This window comes from Abramis brama (genome assembly GCF_963993115.1).
Source record: "Abramis brama genome assembly, chromosome: 10".
Lineage (NCBI taxonomy): Eukaryota > Metazoa > Chordata > Actinopteri > Cypriniformes > Leuciscidae > Abramis > Abramis brama.
In genome coordinates, this window is record NC_139972.1 from 19,398,872 (window position 1) to 19,418,217 (window position 19,346).

The 19,346-nt window shown below is 39.0% G+C and overlaps 1 protein-coding gene across 19 annotated transcripts in view; it reads left to right on the forward strand.

Moving 5' to 3' along the window:
* Positions 1 to 19,346, forward strand: part of myo18ab (myosin XVIIIA b) — a 112,198-nt gene that overhangs the window by 58,669 nt on the left and 34,183 nt on the right. For all 19 annotated transcript variants that reach the window (XM_084127104.1, XM_084127106.1, XM_084127107.1 and 16 more), the window contains 7 exons: positions 1,685 to 1,826; positions 1,936 to 2,095; positions 2,512 to 2,698; positions 3,225 to 3,462; positions 3,954 to 4,063; positions 7,590 to 7,655; positions 15,710 to 15,838. In XM_084127104.1, the coding sequence (XP_083983230.1) occupies positions 1,685 to 1,826; positions 1,936 to 2,095; positions 2,512 to 2,698; positions 3,225 to 3,462; positions 3,954 to 4,063; positions 7,590 to 7,655; positions 15,710 to 15,838 (1,032 nt within the window). The remainder of the gene's footprint in view (positions 1 to 1,684; positions 1,827 to 1,935; positions 2,096 to 2,511; positions 2,699 to 3,224; positions 3,463 to 3,953; positions 4,064 to 7,589; positions 7,656 to 15,709; positions 15,839 to 19,346) is intronic.

Here is a 19,346-nt window from a genome sequence, read left to right on the forward strand (position 1 = left end):
GTCTGTGCCTGATGGAAATAGTACTGAGGCATAGTGAAGACAGTCTCATCAGTGTGAAAAGTAATATTCAAAGACATATTCGGAGTATATTCATAAGCCTACGTAATTTCTTTTTTGTGCTGGTTTCATCCGCAGTTATTCGGCAGCCTGCAAAGTGTCAGTGCGGTAATGCAGAACAAGAGAGAAGCCATTACTGGTATTAATTGCTTAAGTAGACAGGCAGAGTGTAAGGTTTAAAAATGCCTGCGTGACTGCCCTGGAGCTCTTACTTAATACAAGCCTTTAATGAGGAGCCCAAGACTAATAGCTCATCTTTTTCCCCCTCGTTTTCTCCTCCTCTCTCTTATTGTATAAAGGATTGTAATTGCTTTCGTGTAATGACTAATGTTGTGTTTAAGGTCATTATCGAAATATGAAATGAAAAGTAAATGAAACAATGCACAGCCTGGATGAATGAAAGGGGCTTGAATTGTGAGTAAACAAAGTTCTTGAGGGAGATTGAGCATGTGCATAAGTGGGACTCATTTGAACAATGTCATTGGCAAAGAATATTCAAAAATGTGGCGTAACCTTGCCAAGAGTAATGACAAGAATGAGTTGGTAGTGTTTTCATAAGGATTGAAGGTGCTTTTTAAATGTATATTGTGTGTGTGCATAAGTGTGTTTATGTATGACAAAGTTGACAAAGTTTCTTTATTCCATTGATAAAGCCTGCTGTATCATATTTGAAACACAAATTTCTAAGGCCTCTAAATGATCAACTTGATCAAAACAATATATTACATGCCTTCTCTTGTCTGATCGATCGTTTAGTTTTAGTAACATTTTAAAAATGCTGATCTTCAGTTTGTGGTACACTGCTATGAAATCTAAATTGCTTTTTTAGAAAGTAAACGTAAGAATGACTTATATTGTTAGTAATATTTCGAGATGAACACTTACTGGAAGCAACTTAGGTGTACTTGATTATCCATACATTCTTTTTTTACAACAACAACAAAAAAGGTTAAAATCATGCATCAAAAACAACAAACATTTGAGGAACGTACATTTTTTTACGTACATTTTCTCTCTCAATCATCATTGTAAGCATTGCATTATATGTTCTGCCCCCCACAATTAAAACGACAAAGCTTTGATCATAAAACAAAGCATTTTAAATATCATCTTACTAAGACATATTATTGGCAGATATAGAGCGACAACTGATATTTTTTTAATTTTATGAAAGTAGTCTGCTATACTGTTATGAAGGTCTCATTGATTTACATTACAAGCTATCAGAATTTCAACTGCACCAAATTGCATATTTTTGCTCAATTTGGGCCTCTGAATAAAATTGAGGGTTCTTTTTTTCTCCCCCAGAATGAGCTCCATATTCTCACTGACTATCTATACTATATAGAAGACTGATGTATCAAATATAAATCTCAACAAAATCATGTTGTCTAAAGGTTGAATACTGTTCCATTTCAAAACATTTTTCCGACTATTATGTCAGGCTTTAACAGGGTTAAACATTGAAAATGATTTACACCCTGGCCCGAAATTGGGCTCATAGCCTAAATTGGGGGCTCGTCCGGGATTTAAATCGGGTTCATCCCCAGTTTATATACAGACCCCAGTCTACAGTTTGAGTCTAACAAAGTGTTCTTGCATGTTCGTCTGTGTCCATGTGGTTCAGGTGAGGACACTGGCCAGGACAGATGAGGCGAGAGGCCTGCTGTGGCTGATGGAGGAAGAAGCTATGCAGCCCGGGGGCTCGGAGGAAACTCTGCTGGAAAGACTCTTCAGTTATTACAGCCTTGTGGATGGAGAGACCAAAGGTCAGAACACAATACACCTCTCACATGCCCGACCACAAACATACCATTACTTCTGTACGTTTATGTATGCAAAGTTTATGTAACCTCATGTGCTCGACTCATCTCTCAGGCCCTGCCTTGTTGCTGAAGAGCGAGAAGGTACATCACTTCCTGTTGGGTCACAGCCATGGGACTGACTGGGTGGAGTATGATGCTCGGGGATGGTTGAGCCATGCCAAACAGAACCCTGCCTCTCAGAATGCGGCCATTTTACTGCAGGACTCTCAGAAGTAAGACCCTGATAAATAAATAACTACTAATATAAGCCTGTTGTTACATACATGTACTCCACCTCTGCAAGCACTGTGAGTTTGTAATGTGAATTATTTATAAGTCAGTGATAAATCTGAGGCTTTGATGTTTTCTTGCATTTTCCCACTAAAATAAAAGCTCTACGGTTTAATGTTAATGTACGGTTTAGGTTCAACAGACATAAATTAGTATTGTATTTTTATTGTTATTCTGTAAATTCTTAATATTATTATACTCATTTTTTTTATACAGTACAATAGTATACCAATAGCAATATATTTCTTCATTGTTTTTTTTAAAATAATTTAAATAATACAAATTGGAAAAACAAACAAACATGGAGGCGTTAAATGATCCAGCTCATCCTGTGTATACTCTGGTTCTTCCTCTGCAGGAAGAATATCAGTAGCTTGTTTATGGGGCGTTCAGGAGGAGCCACAGTTTTGTCAGGTTCTATTGCTGGGCTTGAGGGCGGATCACAGCTGGCCTTGCGCAGGGCCACAAGCATGAGGAAGACCTTCACAACTGGTGTGGCCGCTGTTAAAAAGAAGTCCCTCTGCATCCAGATTAAACTACAAGTGGTGAGTACTTAAAACATGATAATTACGTCCATATACTTGTGCATTCAAAAGAGCTAGACAGAGCGCAACTTATTATAGACCTCCTTGATAGTAACAGAATGCAGTGGTCTCAAGAGACCCTAGAGCTAAAACTCAGCACGCTAATTAAAGCACCACCACTACAATATGTAGAAAAAGATCAATATGGATATTTTTGATGGGCGATGCAATATCTTAGAGTGCAGGGTGGCTGATATAAAGCTGATATATCACATCACACTATTTAATTTAAAGATGGTAAGTAACACATGCTGCAATTAAATGTATATTTATTTCACATAATGTTTACGAATTAGAAATAATTACTCGGCCAGTAATTAAAAAAAGAAAGCTAAATATCAACCAGTATATTGGCCTTGGTGATATATATCGCCGCCACTAATCGTGATCCATTAGTACAGGTCCTCACATCATGAAATCTTATTACAATGTGGTCAAACAATAACAGCGTTTCTGAACTTAATAAATGTTGTTTGTTTTCTTATAGGATGCACTGATAGACACAGTGAGGCGGTCCAGGGTGCACTTTGTGCATTGTCTGCTTCCTAAAGCAGAGACTTTGTCTGGGGATGTGAAGGTGCTAGGGGGACCCTCTCCTCGCTCTGGGGAGATAGAGGCACATGGAGAAAGCTGTGACAACGGCCTCATGCAGCTGGATGTGGGCTTGCTCCGGGCACAGCTCCGCGGTTCCAAACTGCTCGACGCTCTCCGTATCTACCGCCAAGGTTAGAGTTTAAAAAGCAAGGCATTATAAATGCAAGATAAAGACAGTGAATGACCCTTGTTATAGATCTGTGACCTTTATTTTGAAAAGAATCTATGAAAAGAGGAAAGATTTGAAAGTTCAGATTTACCATGCAGGCTTGACTTTTCTGAATTACGTGTTTTTCTCCCAGGGTTTGTTGACCTTTGAAGTTTTCTAGGGCTTATGTGGTCAGGCACTGCCTAGTGTTCTAGATGTCTTTTTTTTTTTTGGAGACGTTCATGGACTTATTTTGTTCAGCACTTTAGAAAAATCAACAAAATGTCATTGGAAAATGTTTTGGCACATTTCATCCCAAATCCCTGAGTAAGCAGAACATTCTTTAGATAAGTGACTGACCAATGGCCTCATCATTGCTCACTGCTGAACCTACACAAACTCTGTAGCTTTCTAGAATCTCACACGTCCTTCTGTTGTAACGCTCCTGTCATTTGGCTCTCCTCCGTCCTCAAGGTTATCCCGATCATTTGGTCTTTTCTGAGTTCCGTCGCCGTTTTGATGTACTGGCTCCCCACCTGACGAAGAAACATGGGCGGAACTACATTGTAACTGATGAGAGAAGGGTGAGTGTCCTTTTTATTTGTGTGTTTGTGAGCGTGTTGTTTCTCCGAATGCTGTTTGGCTCCTCCTTCATGAGCTGCTCTTCCATGTAATTGATTATGACAGTGCTCAGGGCAGAGAGCTGTGTTGTTGATTAATGGGCTATATTACACATCTTTTCCCCCTTAATCTCGCCTCTGCTCTGGTGACAGGGCAATAAAGGCTTTAATCAGTTCCCAGAGTGATGACTCTATCAGTGGCATCCTGTCCTATCACTGACCCTGCTATTGAGTCTTCAGAGACCTGTAATGTCTTAATGTCAATTCCATGTGGATGTTTGTGTCTGTGTGTTCATATATATATATATATATATATAATATGGCTGAGAGCACCCTGTGTCGCTTTCTCTCACACACTTTCACTCAACGTGAGAGAAAGGGAGAGGCTTACACATGCCACGTAAAGAGAACTGATGCGCTAGATATAAATGCAGGGCTCGACAATAACGACTGCCCAATGGCCAAGAGTTGACGGGAACGGTCCCTGTCCCGATTGGGCCAGTGCTACATCATAAATGTTTTATCATTTGCAGGTGTTTTTAAGCCTTGCCAATTTAAACATTCAAGCACACAAAGACGCGAAATACTGTAGAACTCAATTCAGTACTTGCACGCTGTGTGAGAAGTTTTGTGTGCGCACGCATCTGAAGTGTGTGTCCAGAAAGCCGCTTCTCAGACAGCGCACAAAAAACTTTTGTAACTTTAATACGGTTTCATCTATATTTAATTTATATACAGTAGTAAAGACTATGGAAAATAGTAACAAAGAATGAACAACATGTCCCCTTTAACTGTTTTAAGCCAGTTATTTATATCATTTGCTGTAGTGTGTTAGTAGGAAATATCAGTTTACATTTCCAAACGTTCATTTTGTCATTAATTGTAATAATCCAGAGAATTTTTTGTATGCACAAGAATACTGACAACAGCCGGTATGATCCACACGGAGATCTGATCTCACCATCATCGAGTCCATCTGGGATTACATGAAGAAACAGAAAAAACTGAGACCGTGTACCTCGACAAAAGCTGTTTTAATTGCAATGGGTGGTCACACCAAATATTGATTTGATTTAGTTAATATAAGTTAATTGATAAATCAAATCTATTTATGCCATTATTTTTTTAAAGTATCCTCACTTTACAGCATTTTTACACAAGTGCCTAAAAGTTTTCACAGTGCTGTAGCTTTGCAGGAAAGTTTCTTCAAGTGTCTTAGAGACGTTGCTTCAGTTCTTCTGAATTTAGTCTGTCTCAGTTTTTTCTGTTTCTTCATGTAATCCCAGATGGACTCGATGATGGTGAGATCAGATCTCAGTGTGGACCACCGCCTGTTGACTGCTTGTGCATACAAAAATCTCACTGGATTATTACAATTAATGGCAAAATGAATGTTTGGAAATATTTCCTACTGACACACTACAGCAAAAGATACAAATAACTGGCTTAAAACCATTTTTGGGGGGTGAAAATACTAACATGCCTTAGACTTTTGCACAGCACTGTATATATGTGTGTGTGTGTACTGTATGTATTTGTAATTATATGCAACTCTCAACAATGTTAGTAAATCACTCAGGTATGCGACCATGTTTCACTCTATGTGACTAAAAAAGGTCTTTAATTTATTAGCTAATGGCTAGTAAATTGTACAATTTCACTCACATGTGATTGAGTTAGAGGCAAAAAATAAGTTTAGCGCAGGTATAATTTATTGCCTGCTGAGCTTTATACACTGTCGCTTGGCTGAGAGCACCCTGTGTCGCTTTCTCTCACACACTTTCACTCAACGTGAGAGAAAGGGAGAGGCCACACACTTTCACTCAACGTGAGAGAAAGGGAGAGGCTTACACATGCCGCGTAAAGAGAATTGACGCGCTATATATAAATGCAGGGCTCGACAATAACGACTGCCCAATGGCCAAGAGTTGACGGAACGGTCCCTGTCCCGATTGGGCCAGTGCTACATCATAAATGTTTATCATTTGCAGGTGTTTTTAAACCTGGCCAATTTACACATTCAAGCACACAAAGACGCGAAATAATACTCAATTCAATACTTGCACGCTGTGTGTGAAGTTTTGTGTGCGCACGCATCTGAAGCGTGTGTCCAGAAAGCCGCTTCTCAGACAGCGCACAAATAACTGAATTGAGTTCTCTATCATGTCGTCTTGTGCTTGAACGAAATTAACATAATTTCACACAACATTGTCAAAATGCCAGTCTTGCCGAGTATCCTAGTAAACATAAACGGTTATGTCTCAAGTGAGTGCAAATAGTTGAGAAAATGCATGTGTAACAATTCATGGATCCAGTATACTGATACTATGTTTTAAAGTGACAACAGCCTAATAGTCTTGCTGCTGTCTATGTTTTTAATGTTAAAGTCCGCGTGAACCGGAAGTTGCAAACGACTTTTCTCCAGTGTTGTGACGTATTTCCCAGCGAAACGGAATATTGAACAGAGGGCAGGGTTTTACTCTAGCGCTCCTCCTCTCCATCTCTCGCTCATTACAGACTAATGATTTGAGGGGAGTGGTTAAGGGTTTCCCAACCCAAGTCCTCAAACCTACGTCATCAGAGAAGGGACGCCATTCCAGACCGGAAGTAACTTTTCAGACTTTGATTAAAGATTACGACGGCAAACAAATTTTTTCTGTGTTTTAACTTGCACGGATTAATTGTTCACCACAAGACTAGTAATATGCGCTAACAAAGTAAATAGGGTACATTTTGATTTCAGTTGGACTTTAATCAAACAACAAAACTGCAAAAAATCACTAACTGCTCTTGACTGAATAACTTTAATACGGTTTAATCTATATTTCATTTATATAGTAAAGACTATGGAAAATAGTAACTAATAATGAATAAGCATGTCCAAACTTTTGACTGAGACTCTATGTATATTATATATCTGTCTATTCCACAGATAGTAGTTTATACTTTTTAGTGTACAAACATGTTACTGGCTCAAATAAATGCATCTCAGCAGAACGATCTTTGTTTGCATTGTTTTTTACCGAGGTCTCGCTGTGGTAAACAAACATTAGCAGATTCCCCTTTAGACCTGTGATCCATCTGCAGCTGTTCAGTCTGAGGCTTGGCCTTTTGCTGGTCTCTCACTGAACCTGTTCACCAGTCGGCCCCTGTGCCCCTGCAGAGAGCACTCAATACATCCCTGTGGTCTTAGCTCAAACTCTATCCATTAGTCATCAGTCCACCGAGATTTTTTTTAATCCCCTGCCCTGTTGTTGTTTGCCTGACATCCTGTCAGGAAGAAAGCACTCATGGGTGAGTAGAAGAGAGAGGTCAGACATTAAGACAGTTGTTTATGACCCAGTTTCCCCAAGCTGGGTTAGCTTTTCGACAGAAAGAGCACCCCAGTCAGCATACTGTCCTCTTGGTGCCCTGAAGTGGATGGCACACTAGATCTTTATGCCTGTCTCACTGTTTTATACATGTGTCTGTGTCTCTCTTTGCGTTTCAGGCTGTCGAAGAGCTACTGGAGTCCCTTGAGCTGGAAAAAAGCAGCTATCACATGGGCTTGAGCAGAGTAAGTAATACTTACATTCACCCTCTAAACTAAATGTTAAAAACAATAATGTAGTTAGCGATATTAGACCCAGAAAAGGCTCATTACCTGCATTACTCAATCTATTCTATTCACTCTGGCCAACAGAGTTTTTATGTAATTTACGTTTCTGCCGTCAAATGCAGTGGTGTACAGTGGTGTTCTGAAATGATGAGACATTTGTTCTCACAATTGTTTTTTATTTTTTTATAAAATAAATTCATGTTCCATTTACACTAAATGTTGACACATTTTTAGGATGAATAAATAAACTTGATGTGATGTTTTTAGGATGAATAAATAAACCTTGATGTGTCATTACAAGTGCACAGCCATGTTAGATGATTCCTTCAGAGTGAACACGGGTGAATCTGACTGCAGTAGGTGTGAAAGATATGAATAAAAATGATGTTAATTCAGCCAGCGCACATACCTGTATTTACATCCTGTTTTCGGTCGAAGTCCACAGTAATCGATTGTCGAGTTCACGCGCGTGATCATAGGTAACTAAACTGCAGTCAGATTCACCGTGTTCACTCTGAAGGAATCATCTAACATGGCTGTGCACTTGTAATGACACATCAAGGATGTTAAGAGGCTAAAAGCAGGTTTAAAACTTGCCCCATTGAAGTCAACAGGGTGCAAATTTTAAAAAGAGGATAACACGGTGTAGGCAACACCGATTTTTGTCGTTGTTCTCTGTACTGACAGCACTCCAAATTTACAAAAAAATGAGCTCAATGTTAAAATTGACCGGAGTTCCCCTTTAAAGTGTTAGTTCACCCCAAAATTAAAATTATCCTATAATTTACTCACCCACAAGCCATCCTAGGTGTAATTGACTTTCTTCTTTCAGCCAAACACAATTGGAGTTATATTTAAAAATATCCTTGCTCTTCCAAGTTTTATAATGGGAGTGAATGGTACCATTTTTTTGAAGCCCAAAAAAGTGCATCCAGGCTTTTTGAAGCGAAGCGCTGCTTTTTTGTTAGAAAAATATCCATATTTATAACTATAATCACTGGTTTCAGGTTACGGCCATACACTAGTCGAGTTCCGGCCAAAGATTGAACTCTGACCCGGCGTAGGAGTAGCATAAGCTTAGGTGAGAGTAGACGCCTTTCGCGGTTCAAATAAATAGGGCTTGGCAACAAACTGAAGCTCATCCGACATTTCTCTGTAAAAATTCTCGTTTTAGTCTTCTAATTCATGACCGGTGTTTTGTATAAATATGGATATTTTTCTTATAAAAATGCATCGCTTCGCTTCAGAAGGCCTTTATTAACCCCCTGGAGCCATATGGATTACTTTTTATGATGGATGGATGTGCTTTTTTGGGCTTCAAAAAAATAGTACTATTCACTCTCATGATAAAGCTTGGAAGAGCCAGGATATTTTTTTAATATAACTCTGACTGTGTTTGGCTGAAAGAAGAAAATAATATACATATACACCTTGAGGGTGAGTAAATTATGGGATAAATTTAATTTAATGGCATATTTCATAATATATGCATTGTTTTATTTTTGTACTGTGGATTTTTTCATTCAGCTTTTTGAGGAGGTACTGACTCTCATGCATCCTCAGAGGAAACGCCCCAGATCGAAAGGCAAATAACCGATAGGCTTCACAAATAGTCCAAAAAAAGTATGTGAAAAATTGCGATTTCAGAAAAGTGATGATAGACATTCCATGTAGGTCTATTCCTGATGCATCCAGTTACAACTCGTTTTGAAGCGGCTGACAATTGTAACTAATCATAGACATGTCTGTTGAGTGCACTAATGCTGTTGAAACATTGAGCTAATTTGAGTGCGTTTAAGCCTGATCTATCGGTGCGTGTTTTCACTTTTGTTCGCGGTACAACAGAAAAATGAGCACCGAGGAAACGTGACCTAAAATAATGAGCCTTCAGAACTGAAGCAAAAAGTTTTTAGAAATTTTGAATTCATTTTAAGTTTGCTAGATTTTGGGCTGCTCTTTTGCATTGTAGCACCCAAAAATGTCCTGCAAGCGAGTCAACAAAACTGGAATGCTCCCACTGTAGCCAATACAGCAAGATTTATTGAGAATTTCATTCATTGATTAAAATGGGAGCATTCATGGGAGTCCTGGACAATCGGTGAGTTCATGCTGAACTGCTTTTAATCTAAATTAGTAAATTAATTACTTTTACAATATCAGGGTTATAAATTGACAGTGTTGTTTTTGTCAATCATAATCATCTAAAAAAATTACTTCACTTTTTCAGTCCCTCTATGTTATGGATCAGTGCATTGAGTCAGTTTGTGGCATACAGATTCGGCCTGAGTCACGAGGATCAGTTCCAAACAGATGGCATGATTTCCATTTAGATTGCCGAAACGTTCGCTTCTTCTACACCTCTTAGACACAGACCGACTTTAATCCGCTCTGCCGCTGTGCTCACATCTGGACGGAAAGTTTGGCAGGGTGGGCTTTGGCCAAAAAGACTCATCTCCTCCTCTCCTGTCGAAAAAGCACTCTCTGCTCTGGGCCGATGCTGTACCCACAATGCTTAACTGCAGATGGGACATGGCTGGCACCATTGGCAGGCCTCATTGGCGGGCATGTTGGAGCATGGAAGACAATTATTGTGAGGTTTTCTGAGATTGTATGAACTCTCCTGGAAGGTTGCACTCTGGGTCTCCCCTATACTTCAAATGATTAAAGCAGAAATCCTTTTGTGCATCTTCTGTAGACGAAAGATTGATTCTGGCGAGGCACCGGCTTGCTTTGTTTGGTTTACTCTGGCTTGGTGCTCGCCGATAACTCACTACAAACACCAATCAGCACAGCAAGATATTGTGCTTTCAGACAAAGAACAGCAGCCTTGAGAGAGAGCCAAATAATCACATTCTGATAAATAGCAGATTACATAAATGGGAATAGAGAAAAACTGATTACTTGACAGCCATAATTTTAGAATTCTACTTGAGTATAGAGATTCACACCACTGATGGTGGTTCTGATTTACAGTTGCACCTTTTTTTTATTTGTTTTTATCTTTCATATTAAAATAAAATGCATTTAAAAAATGCATTAAAATATATTTTTTTCTAATATATATTTATTTGTTTGTATTTTAAATATTTGTGGAGAGTATATATATATATCAGTGATGGAGTACTCGAGTCCTGGACTCGGACTCGAGTCCCTATTCTCTGGACTCGAGCCCGACTCGAGAGTCTATTCTCTGGACTCGTGACTTGACTTGGACTCGCGGACTAATGACTCGTGCTTGGACTCGGACTCGGACTCGAGGATATATAAAATCGGACTTGAGCATTCATCAAATGAATGACGTTGGATGAAGTTCTGACCAAATAGGTTATAAAATTTTGATTTAAGATGTTACACTTTTGCTGTTTCGGGCTCCAAGACCGGCCGGGATCTCTTTTTTCCCGCATAGAACGAGCAGAGAGAAAGCCCCGGCCGCGAGCGCACTCACCATCTTCAAACAACACGAGCGCTGTCTTCCTCCCTCTCCCTCGCGCATATTAATCAAAATCAAGACACGATAGTAAAAGGTCGAAAGAATGAAGTTTCACGTGGAGCATTCGGAGATTTTTTTCTCCTGAATTACCGTGGGGTGTGAATTGTTCTAAAAAAAAAAAAACGTTTGCCTTATCTTCTCTGAAAAGCGTTCCACACATTCAGCTGACATAAACAACAATTTCAATAAACGAAAAAAAAAAAAAAACTATCCAGTGATGAAATGTTTTCTGTGTTGACACAAATCTTGTGCGATGTCCTAAACTGCCGAGATAATCACACAAGGCGTGCCGTAGGCTACACGTCCATTAATGACACGTCCGATTCGCGAACTAATGACTCCTTTGAACCGACTCACTTTAATGGAATGGTTAAAACAACTGTCCATCTGTCCAACAATGAATTCACGAGACGTCTGAATCGGTGTATAACAAATCTGTAACACTTTACAATAAGGTTCCATTAATTAAACTCTAGTTAACTACATTAGTTAACATTTACTATTAATAAACTGCACTTCTACAGCATTGTTAAAGTTTATTTCAACATTTAGGCAACTAATAGCCTAGGCCTACATTATTGAAATCAAAAGTTTTATTTGTTAACACAGCGGTGTCATTTTTGTTTAATGTAGACCCTCTTTTACAATTATATCAGCTCTTTAAAGGTGCCAGAGTGGAGAAATGTAGGCAGTCTTGAAATATAACACAGACTCAACCTTGATTACTCGACTCGGACTCGAACACTGGGGACTCGAAACTCGACTCGGACTCGAACTCAGGTAATGGTGACTCGACTCGGACTCGAACACTGGGGACTCGAAACTCGACTCGGACTCGAACTCAGGTAATGGTGACTCGACTCGGACTCGAACACTGGGGACTCGAAACTCGACTCGGACTCGAACTCAGGTAATGGTGACTCGACTCGGACTCTTCTATGGTGACTCGGACTTGAACACTGGGGACTCGAGACTCCACTCGGACTCGACATTGCGACTACAACACTGATATATGACACTTTATATGTAGCAGCTGAGTGGTGGTTCTGATATAAAGTGCCCCCATTTTGTTATTTTTTTATTTTTAAAACCTACATAAAAATATTGAAGTAAAGAAAAACAAGCAAAAGAATATTAAATATAGTTTGGAGAAATCCTCTGCTTTTATTTGTTTACAGATGTCACTTTTTGGTTACAGATGTTTTGTATCTAATGCAGTGACATACAGACATTTTCAAGTGTGTCTTGTGTGTCCAAATACTTTTTGAAGCCAGTGTAGATGTGAACAAGATCCTAACCAATCATGAACTCCCATCGCTGCTTATTGAACACAGTCATTGTTCAGTTGCCACCCTAGTACAATACATTCGTCTAAATCACAAACTCCCCCACAGACTTAGACACAAGGTCCTCTCTTTGCACTCCTCCATTACCATTTGTTTCCCCATGTCTTCGTGAGGAATTTCATTCTCTTGGTCTCCATGGAAAGCACTGCCATATGACCCCATGAAAAGACCTTTCCGTCATGCTGACCTTTGGTGCTTTTGTGTGGAAAAGACTGGCGAATCACAGGCCTGCTTGGTGAATGTCAAGGGGCAACGTGGCTAATAAGAAGCTGCACGCAACAGACATTTCTACTAACACAATATCTTCATGTTCTTCAAATGAACACATCCAACGGAGTCTCTTAGGATGATGTAATTCATTAAAATAGTGTTTCACACATGCTCTGTGATGCTGTGGATAATGTACTTGTGAGTCTTTTAGCATCTCCACATAATCTTACGTTTGACTCGAGAGGACCATGAATGAAGTTCTCGTTCGGGTGATATCAGGCCTTTTTTCCAGCACATCTTCTCTGACATTGAGAAATGAAACTCAATTTTCCTTTGCTACTCTCCTGAGGTGGAGAGGTCCCACTCTGATATTACACCTGCCTGAAAGCAGATAAGTGTGTGTGTGTGTGTGTATTGGCTGCCCAGTAGGTAGCTCAGCCCTGATGTTCTAATTTGCGAGGTTGTAAAGGGTTGTAAGAAGCGTTTCGGGTAAACATATTGTCCTTTATTTTTATTTGTGGTACCGTTGGGTTGGTAGCGAATGCCATGGGGTCTGAAAGCTCTCAAACTTTACATGAATATGAAATCATTTCATAACACTCCATTCTCCCCTATGATCTGATGCTTGGAGCTCTGATAGATTGCCTCCTATAATAACAATAACTGAGGCTCTACATCACTGAAAGGCTCTGGCTGCCTTTGATGTGAAAAGGAAGATTATACCGCAGAGCAGCTCCAGATAAAGGCTCAATCAAGAGGCATTTGTTGCCATTCCCTGAGATGAGTAGTAATTGCAGCAGTGGACTCTCATCCTCCCTTTTTTCTCGCTCTCTCTATCTAGAGATAGAGAGATAGTAATAAAAATGTTATATATATATATATATATATATATATATATATATATATATATATATATATATATATATATATATATATATATATATATATATATATATATATAAAAAATAATAATAAATTTTTTAGTCAATTTAAATAATACATATACCCCCAAAATGCCAGGTGGTGCAACTCTCCGAATAAATTATCAAACTAAGAAACTACTTAAAAAATGTATTTTAATAATAAAAAATTTAAAACTAAATACTATGGCATCATTTTAGGTTTGAAACCTTTCATATAAACACATTTTATAAATATCAATAGTTTTAAAGCTGTTGAGATCATTGAAAAACTTTTGTCCAGCGATTTGTATGTCAGGGTGGCACAAGTGCAAACATGGCTATTTTATTATGAATTATTACACGGCTCTGTGGAATACTTGATTCTGATTGGTTAATCGCCACATCCAGCGGAATGTTATTCCCGGATAACAACCGCTGAAAACAGATAACACAGGCTCATCCAGGTAACTGAAGTACCAGAATCGTGGACTCTCTCTTCTTTCATACAAAAGCTGTGGCTGCCATTTTGCGACTATTGTTTTGTACACTGTTGGATTATAAGGGAACAAACATGTACGATTTTAAAACGGTTTCATCTCAAATCAGTATCTCTTATCCCATAATTATTTATGTTGAGAAATGCTGTGTAATAAGTGGTATGACTGTACCGTATCCCTTAAATGTCTGTCTAGTTTGAACTTGCCGCACTAGCAACTACTCTCTCCACAGAAGATTTGCGTTTAAAGACCTAATAAAATATTTAGACTCGGATCAATATTTTGTGTCTAATTATTTACTTGTGTGGCAAGTAGCTGTGTAATAAGCGGGATAATGTACATCTAGCCAGTTGTTATCTCAGAATAAACCCTTTCAGGCTGATGCAAGACCCCCTGTTTCATGTCGGGGTCCTGATCGCCCTGTCGGGGTTTATTCTGAGGTAACAACCAGCTGGATGTACATTATCCCTTACTTGACAAGGCAATAACAGTAAACATAATGCATCATCCAGAGGACCCCAACTGATCCTTGTGGCAGAGAATCTCTCTCAAACACTGGTAAAAAACGGCTAATTTCAAGTATGGGTAGGTACACTTTTCATGTCAGGTGGTACAACTACAGTATATACATACAACTATTTGGTTGGACTGCCTTGCATAAAAACAGTAAAAAAAATTATTTAAATACGTTGGAATGTTATTTAACAACTGAAACATGTTTAAACGCATTGTTCATGACTCAAAAATATGCATTACATCAGTTTTAAAAAGATTTTTAGAAAACACCTTTTTTGAAGTTTTTTTTTTTTTTGTCAATGACCCGTAAATCACATTTAAATCACATTTTAAAAAACTCCTAATTTCAGAACACCACTGTACGCCACTATATATATCAAACCAATTTCCCAAAGCAGCACTTCTTTCCAGCACAGGCTCAGGTACACCATGAATCCGGTGCCTTTTTAATTAGGATTTTGTTCATCTAGATTAATCCATCTTTAAAACTAATAGAATGCTAATGCAATTAGACCATGTCCACAGAGTTTGATGAATGCACGTCTGGAAAGGTCCACTTCCCTCAAATTTCTCTGATTAAATGGCCTAATGGAATAGGGTTCTGAAGTGTTAATCCAACTCGGTTTGACACCCCCACCACAGAGCGGAAAATTAGCAGTAAACAGAGCATGGGCAGCAGTTTAAAGGAACTCCTCACACTTTCGACAGGGTGACTGCAGATTGGAAAATCTATGACTATGAATTTTACATAAATATGTATATATTTGTCTAGACAATTTATGTACATACAGTATATGTATATTTATATACTATATATGTGTGTTTAAATATAAAATATACTTAAAAATATAAAAAAAGTGCAGAGAAGATAAACTAATCATATACATACAAATACTCATTTTATTAAATTTTTAATGTACTTTATTATAATTATTATTACTATTATTATTAACGGTGTGTCATTAACCAAATGTTATGAATTCAGTGAAATGTTCATTGTGAGAAAGTTTGTTTTATTTCCATTTATCTCATAGCAGTGGTCTGTTTGCAGGTGTTCTTCAGAGCAGGTGTTTTGCCTAAGCTGGAGGAGCACAGAGATATCCAGACCAGACGCAACATTACCCTGTTTCAGGCTGCGTGCAGAGGCTACCTGGCCCGACAGGCCTTCAAGAAGAGGAAGGTGAGTCCTCCATACCTCATAAAAACATGCATACCCCTGGAGCATTTAAGACATTGTAAGCCACCTTTTGTCCCACCGAAGTGGAAATGTTTTGTGTTTTTGAGCATCGGTCCCTTTCTCAATCAGAGCTCTCCATACTTCATTTGTCGTGAGGTTTGTCTCTGAGTCCATCAGAATGTCATTGCTGTCTTGAGAAAATCCCTCTGGCTGTGCCCTCCTCTGACAGATAACATTCAATCAGCACATCTCCGGGGAAGAAGCCACCCTCCATCACTGCCCTCCATCACAGGCCTATCGATTCTCCCGCCACTGCGTGCCCTCCACTCACGCCTGCCCCCTCTCTGTCCATTAATTTTTGCTTTGCCACTCACTCTGTCTCTTTTTGAATTTAAGCCCTTCTATTCTGCCCCGGTGTCTTTTATTTTGTTCGGTCTTCCTTTCAATCTCTGATTCTTTGTGCCCCTTTCTTGCTCTCTCATTTTCACACTCATGGTCCCCTCAGTGGGATTGGCTCAGGATGTGAGGGCTGGTCCTACAGTTGCCTGTGACTCTGTCTCTCTCTCCTAAGAAGACTGGGCCCCTGTCTCAGTAAAATTCATGTCATGGGAGGAGGTGGGCTCGATGCAACTCCTCACGCTGCTGTTGGCCCTCGGTGGTCAGCTGTCTTGGCAATACAACTTCATCAACATCCACTTCCTCTTTCAGTATTGCACACAAACAGAGAAGGCTTTTCTTGGTGAGACTGTTTTCAGTTTACCTCAGAGCTCCTGACAGGAGTCAAGACAGTTTTTCTGTAAGTAAAAGGAGTTTGAATTAGATTTTTCTTTTGCTCTTGTGGTCTGTAGTTGTTATCATAGATGTTAGTAGGGGTTGTTTTCTTTCTTTAGATCCTGTGTAGCGTTCTTTTGCTTTTGTTGTTTACGGCTCCTTGTAAGGCGTCTTTGGTAACACTGATTTGTAGGTGAGCCTCTTTATAGCTGTCGCCATAAAAGAAGTCTTCTGCACTTCTGGTTTTGTTTGATTTCTTTGACGAATTTCTTGAGTAAGGACTGTGGCTTGCCATTTGTTGAAGGGTTCACTGTTATTTTCCACTTTCTGTACAATTATTGTCCTCACAAAGAGCCTTGTCTGGATGCCTCTGAATCACAGCGACCTGTCCCCAGAGGAATTTATTTTCTTAGAAAGAAATCTTTTGTCAAGCTTGTCAGAAACCTATGCTTCACGCTAGACTGAGAAATCAGTCTAGGGATTTGTACTGGACTGTTGGTGTAGAAATTCCCCTCATGGGCCGTAACCTCAGATGCCCATGCACTTACAGTACCCACAGTTTGTCAAAGGTTGTCGGGTTAGTGACAAGTTAGATTTTTTTTTTTAAAGATATTCAAGGGATTTTTTTTGTGGCTGTTACCTAATTTAAAAGTAGAATTTTAGATTCTGCCATGAAATAATTGGTACATTTAATTTTGTAGTTTTTTATTTTATTTAATTTGCTACCTTCTACGAACTGTCTAATGGTTTAAATACATTTTATTATTTAATTACATATTTTTAAATATATATTATTAATATTTATTATTGATGCACTACCATTCAAAATTTGTGGGTTAGTAAGATTTTTTGGTTTTAAAGAAATACTTTTATTCAGCAAGGGTATATTAAATTGTCAAAAGTGACAGTAAAGACGTTTATATTGGAAAAAAAAAATATTTCAAATAAGTGTTGTTCTCTTGAACTTTCTATCAAAGAATCCTCAAAAATATGAATCACAGTTTCCACAAAAAATAATAAGCAGCACAATAAAATTATTTCTGAAAATGGCTGCTGAAAAATCACAGGAATAAGTACATTTTAAAATATTTTAAAATATAAAGTGGTTATTTTAGTTTGTAATAATATTTCACAATTCAAAATAAATGCAGCCTTGTTGAGCATAAGAGAATTTATTTTATAGTATTATTTCATTTTTTTTATATATATATATATATTTTCACTTAATTTAATTTTGTGTTAATTTGATCTAATTGTCATTAGATGGTCTCTTCCCTACTGTTGTGTGGTTCCTGGCTGAAATAATCTACAAATGGAACCATTCTTCTGATAATAAATGTCTGCTTATGCGAGACATTGGCCCCTGACCTAGTGATGAAAACAGTCTTAAACAGAATCTCGGTATCATATCCTCTTCCAGATCTAAAAAATAAGTGGAAAGTGGAAGTGGAAATTCCTTAGTGTGTGCTGAAGTCATTTGTGTTGTAGGATGCATTTAACAATGTCAAGACAAGAAGTGTTGAGTTGAATCATTATGGCAGATCCCTGAGAGACAGACATGTGGGACCAGACTTCCTTTTGCAAACCACAGTTGCCACAATGCAAAATCAATTTGCTTGTTTCTCTCTCAGATCGATAATTGAGGGATCTCAGGACCTTGAAGTCTGTTCCAGTTTTATACTTATCTAAGAGCGTGTTCTAAGCCCTTAGTCCCTGCAGATTTCTCTGTCTTTCCTCTATCCCTCTTTCTGTTTGTCACTGTAGGGGGGGCGCCTTAACAGAGAACTCCACGTGGGCTCCTTTGAAGCACGCTGGCCTGCTCCTTCCAAATTTTCTTTGACTTTCAGCGAAAACAACACTAGAGGGAGCTGGGAATTTCACGAATGCCAATTGTGTGTCTAATTAACTCATTGCCTAAAGACACAAGTTTCATTCCAAGTGTGAACAGGTGCCCTCGCAGTCACGTGTGAGTGTCCTCAAATGTCCTTGTGTTCATACATGCGGATGGATGCCACCTGCTGATCCGTATTCAAATTCACACCGGACACCTGTTGGAGGGTTTGTGGCTGACTTTGTTGGTGTCGCATCCTTACATATGAAACACTTAGTTCCTCCTGCCAGGCCCCAGGGCTCACAGGCACCATTTCCTCCAGACTGCCATTTTAATTAGGAAGCTCTTCCTGATTTCGCCGTCTCTTGCAAGCTGTTTAGATGGCTGTTTGTGGCATTTGTTGTGGTCAAAGCATGGCAAATGAGCTGCGGTGCATATGTCGGCCACGCGCCGCCTCTGTTCTGTGCCGAAGCTTTCTCGGCATGACAAATTAGACATAGTCCGAATGCAACGCGCGCATACTCTGCCCCGTTAATGTGCTGAATTGGGCCTGTCTAATTGGGTTTCCAGATAATCCTCTATTATTTGAATCGTCCCTGTTCCTGCTGCATGTAAATCTTACGCAGGGTTTAAATCAGCTGCCAAGTAGTATTGAAGTTTAATTGAATTACTCAAAGGAGCCTGGGGCTTTTGCTTCTAGCTGCATTTCGGCACAGTCCAAAATCACTCCTCTGTATAGCCTTCTGACAGCCTCATTGAAGAAAATGTGTTTGTTCTTCCTGTGATCAACACCATTAATGGGTGTTTTTTGCTAAGGGTGAGTGTGTAAGCAGTGTTAATGTCCGCTTGGTGAAACAAAGCAGTGTTTATTCAAACTGTGAGTCTAGAGTTGAAATAAGTGGGTTGCAC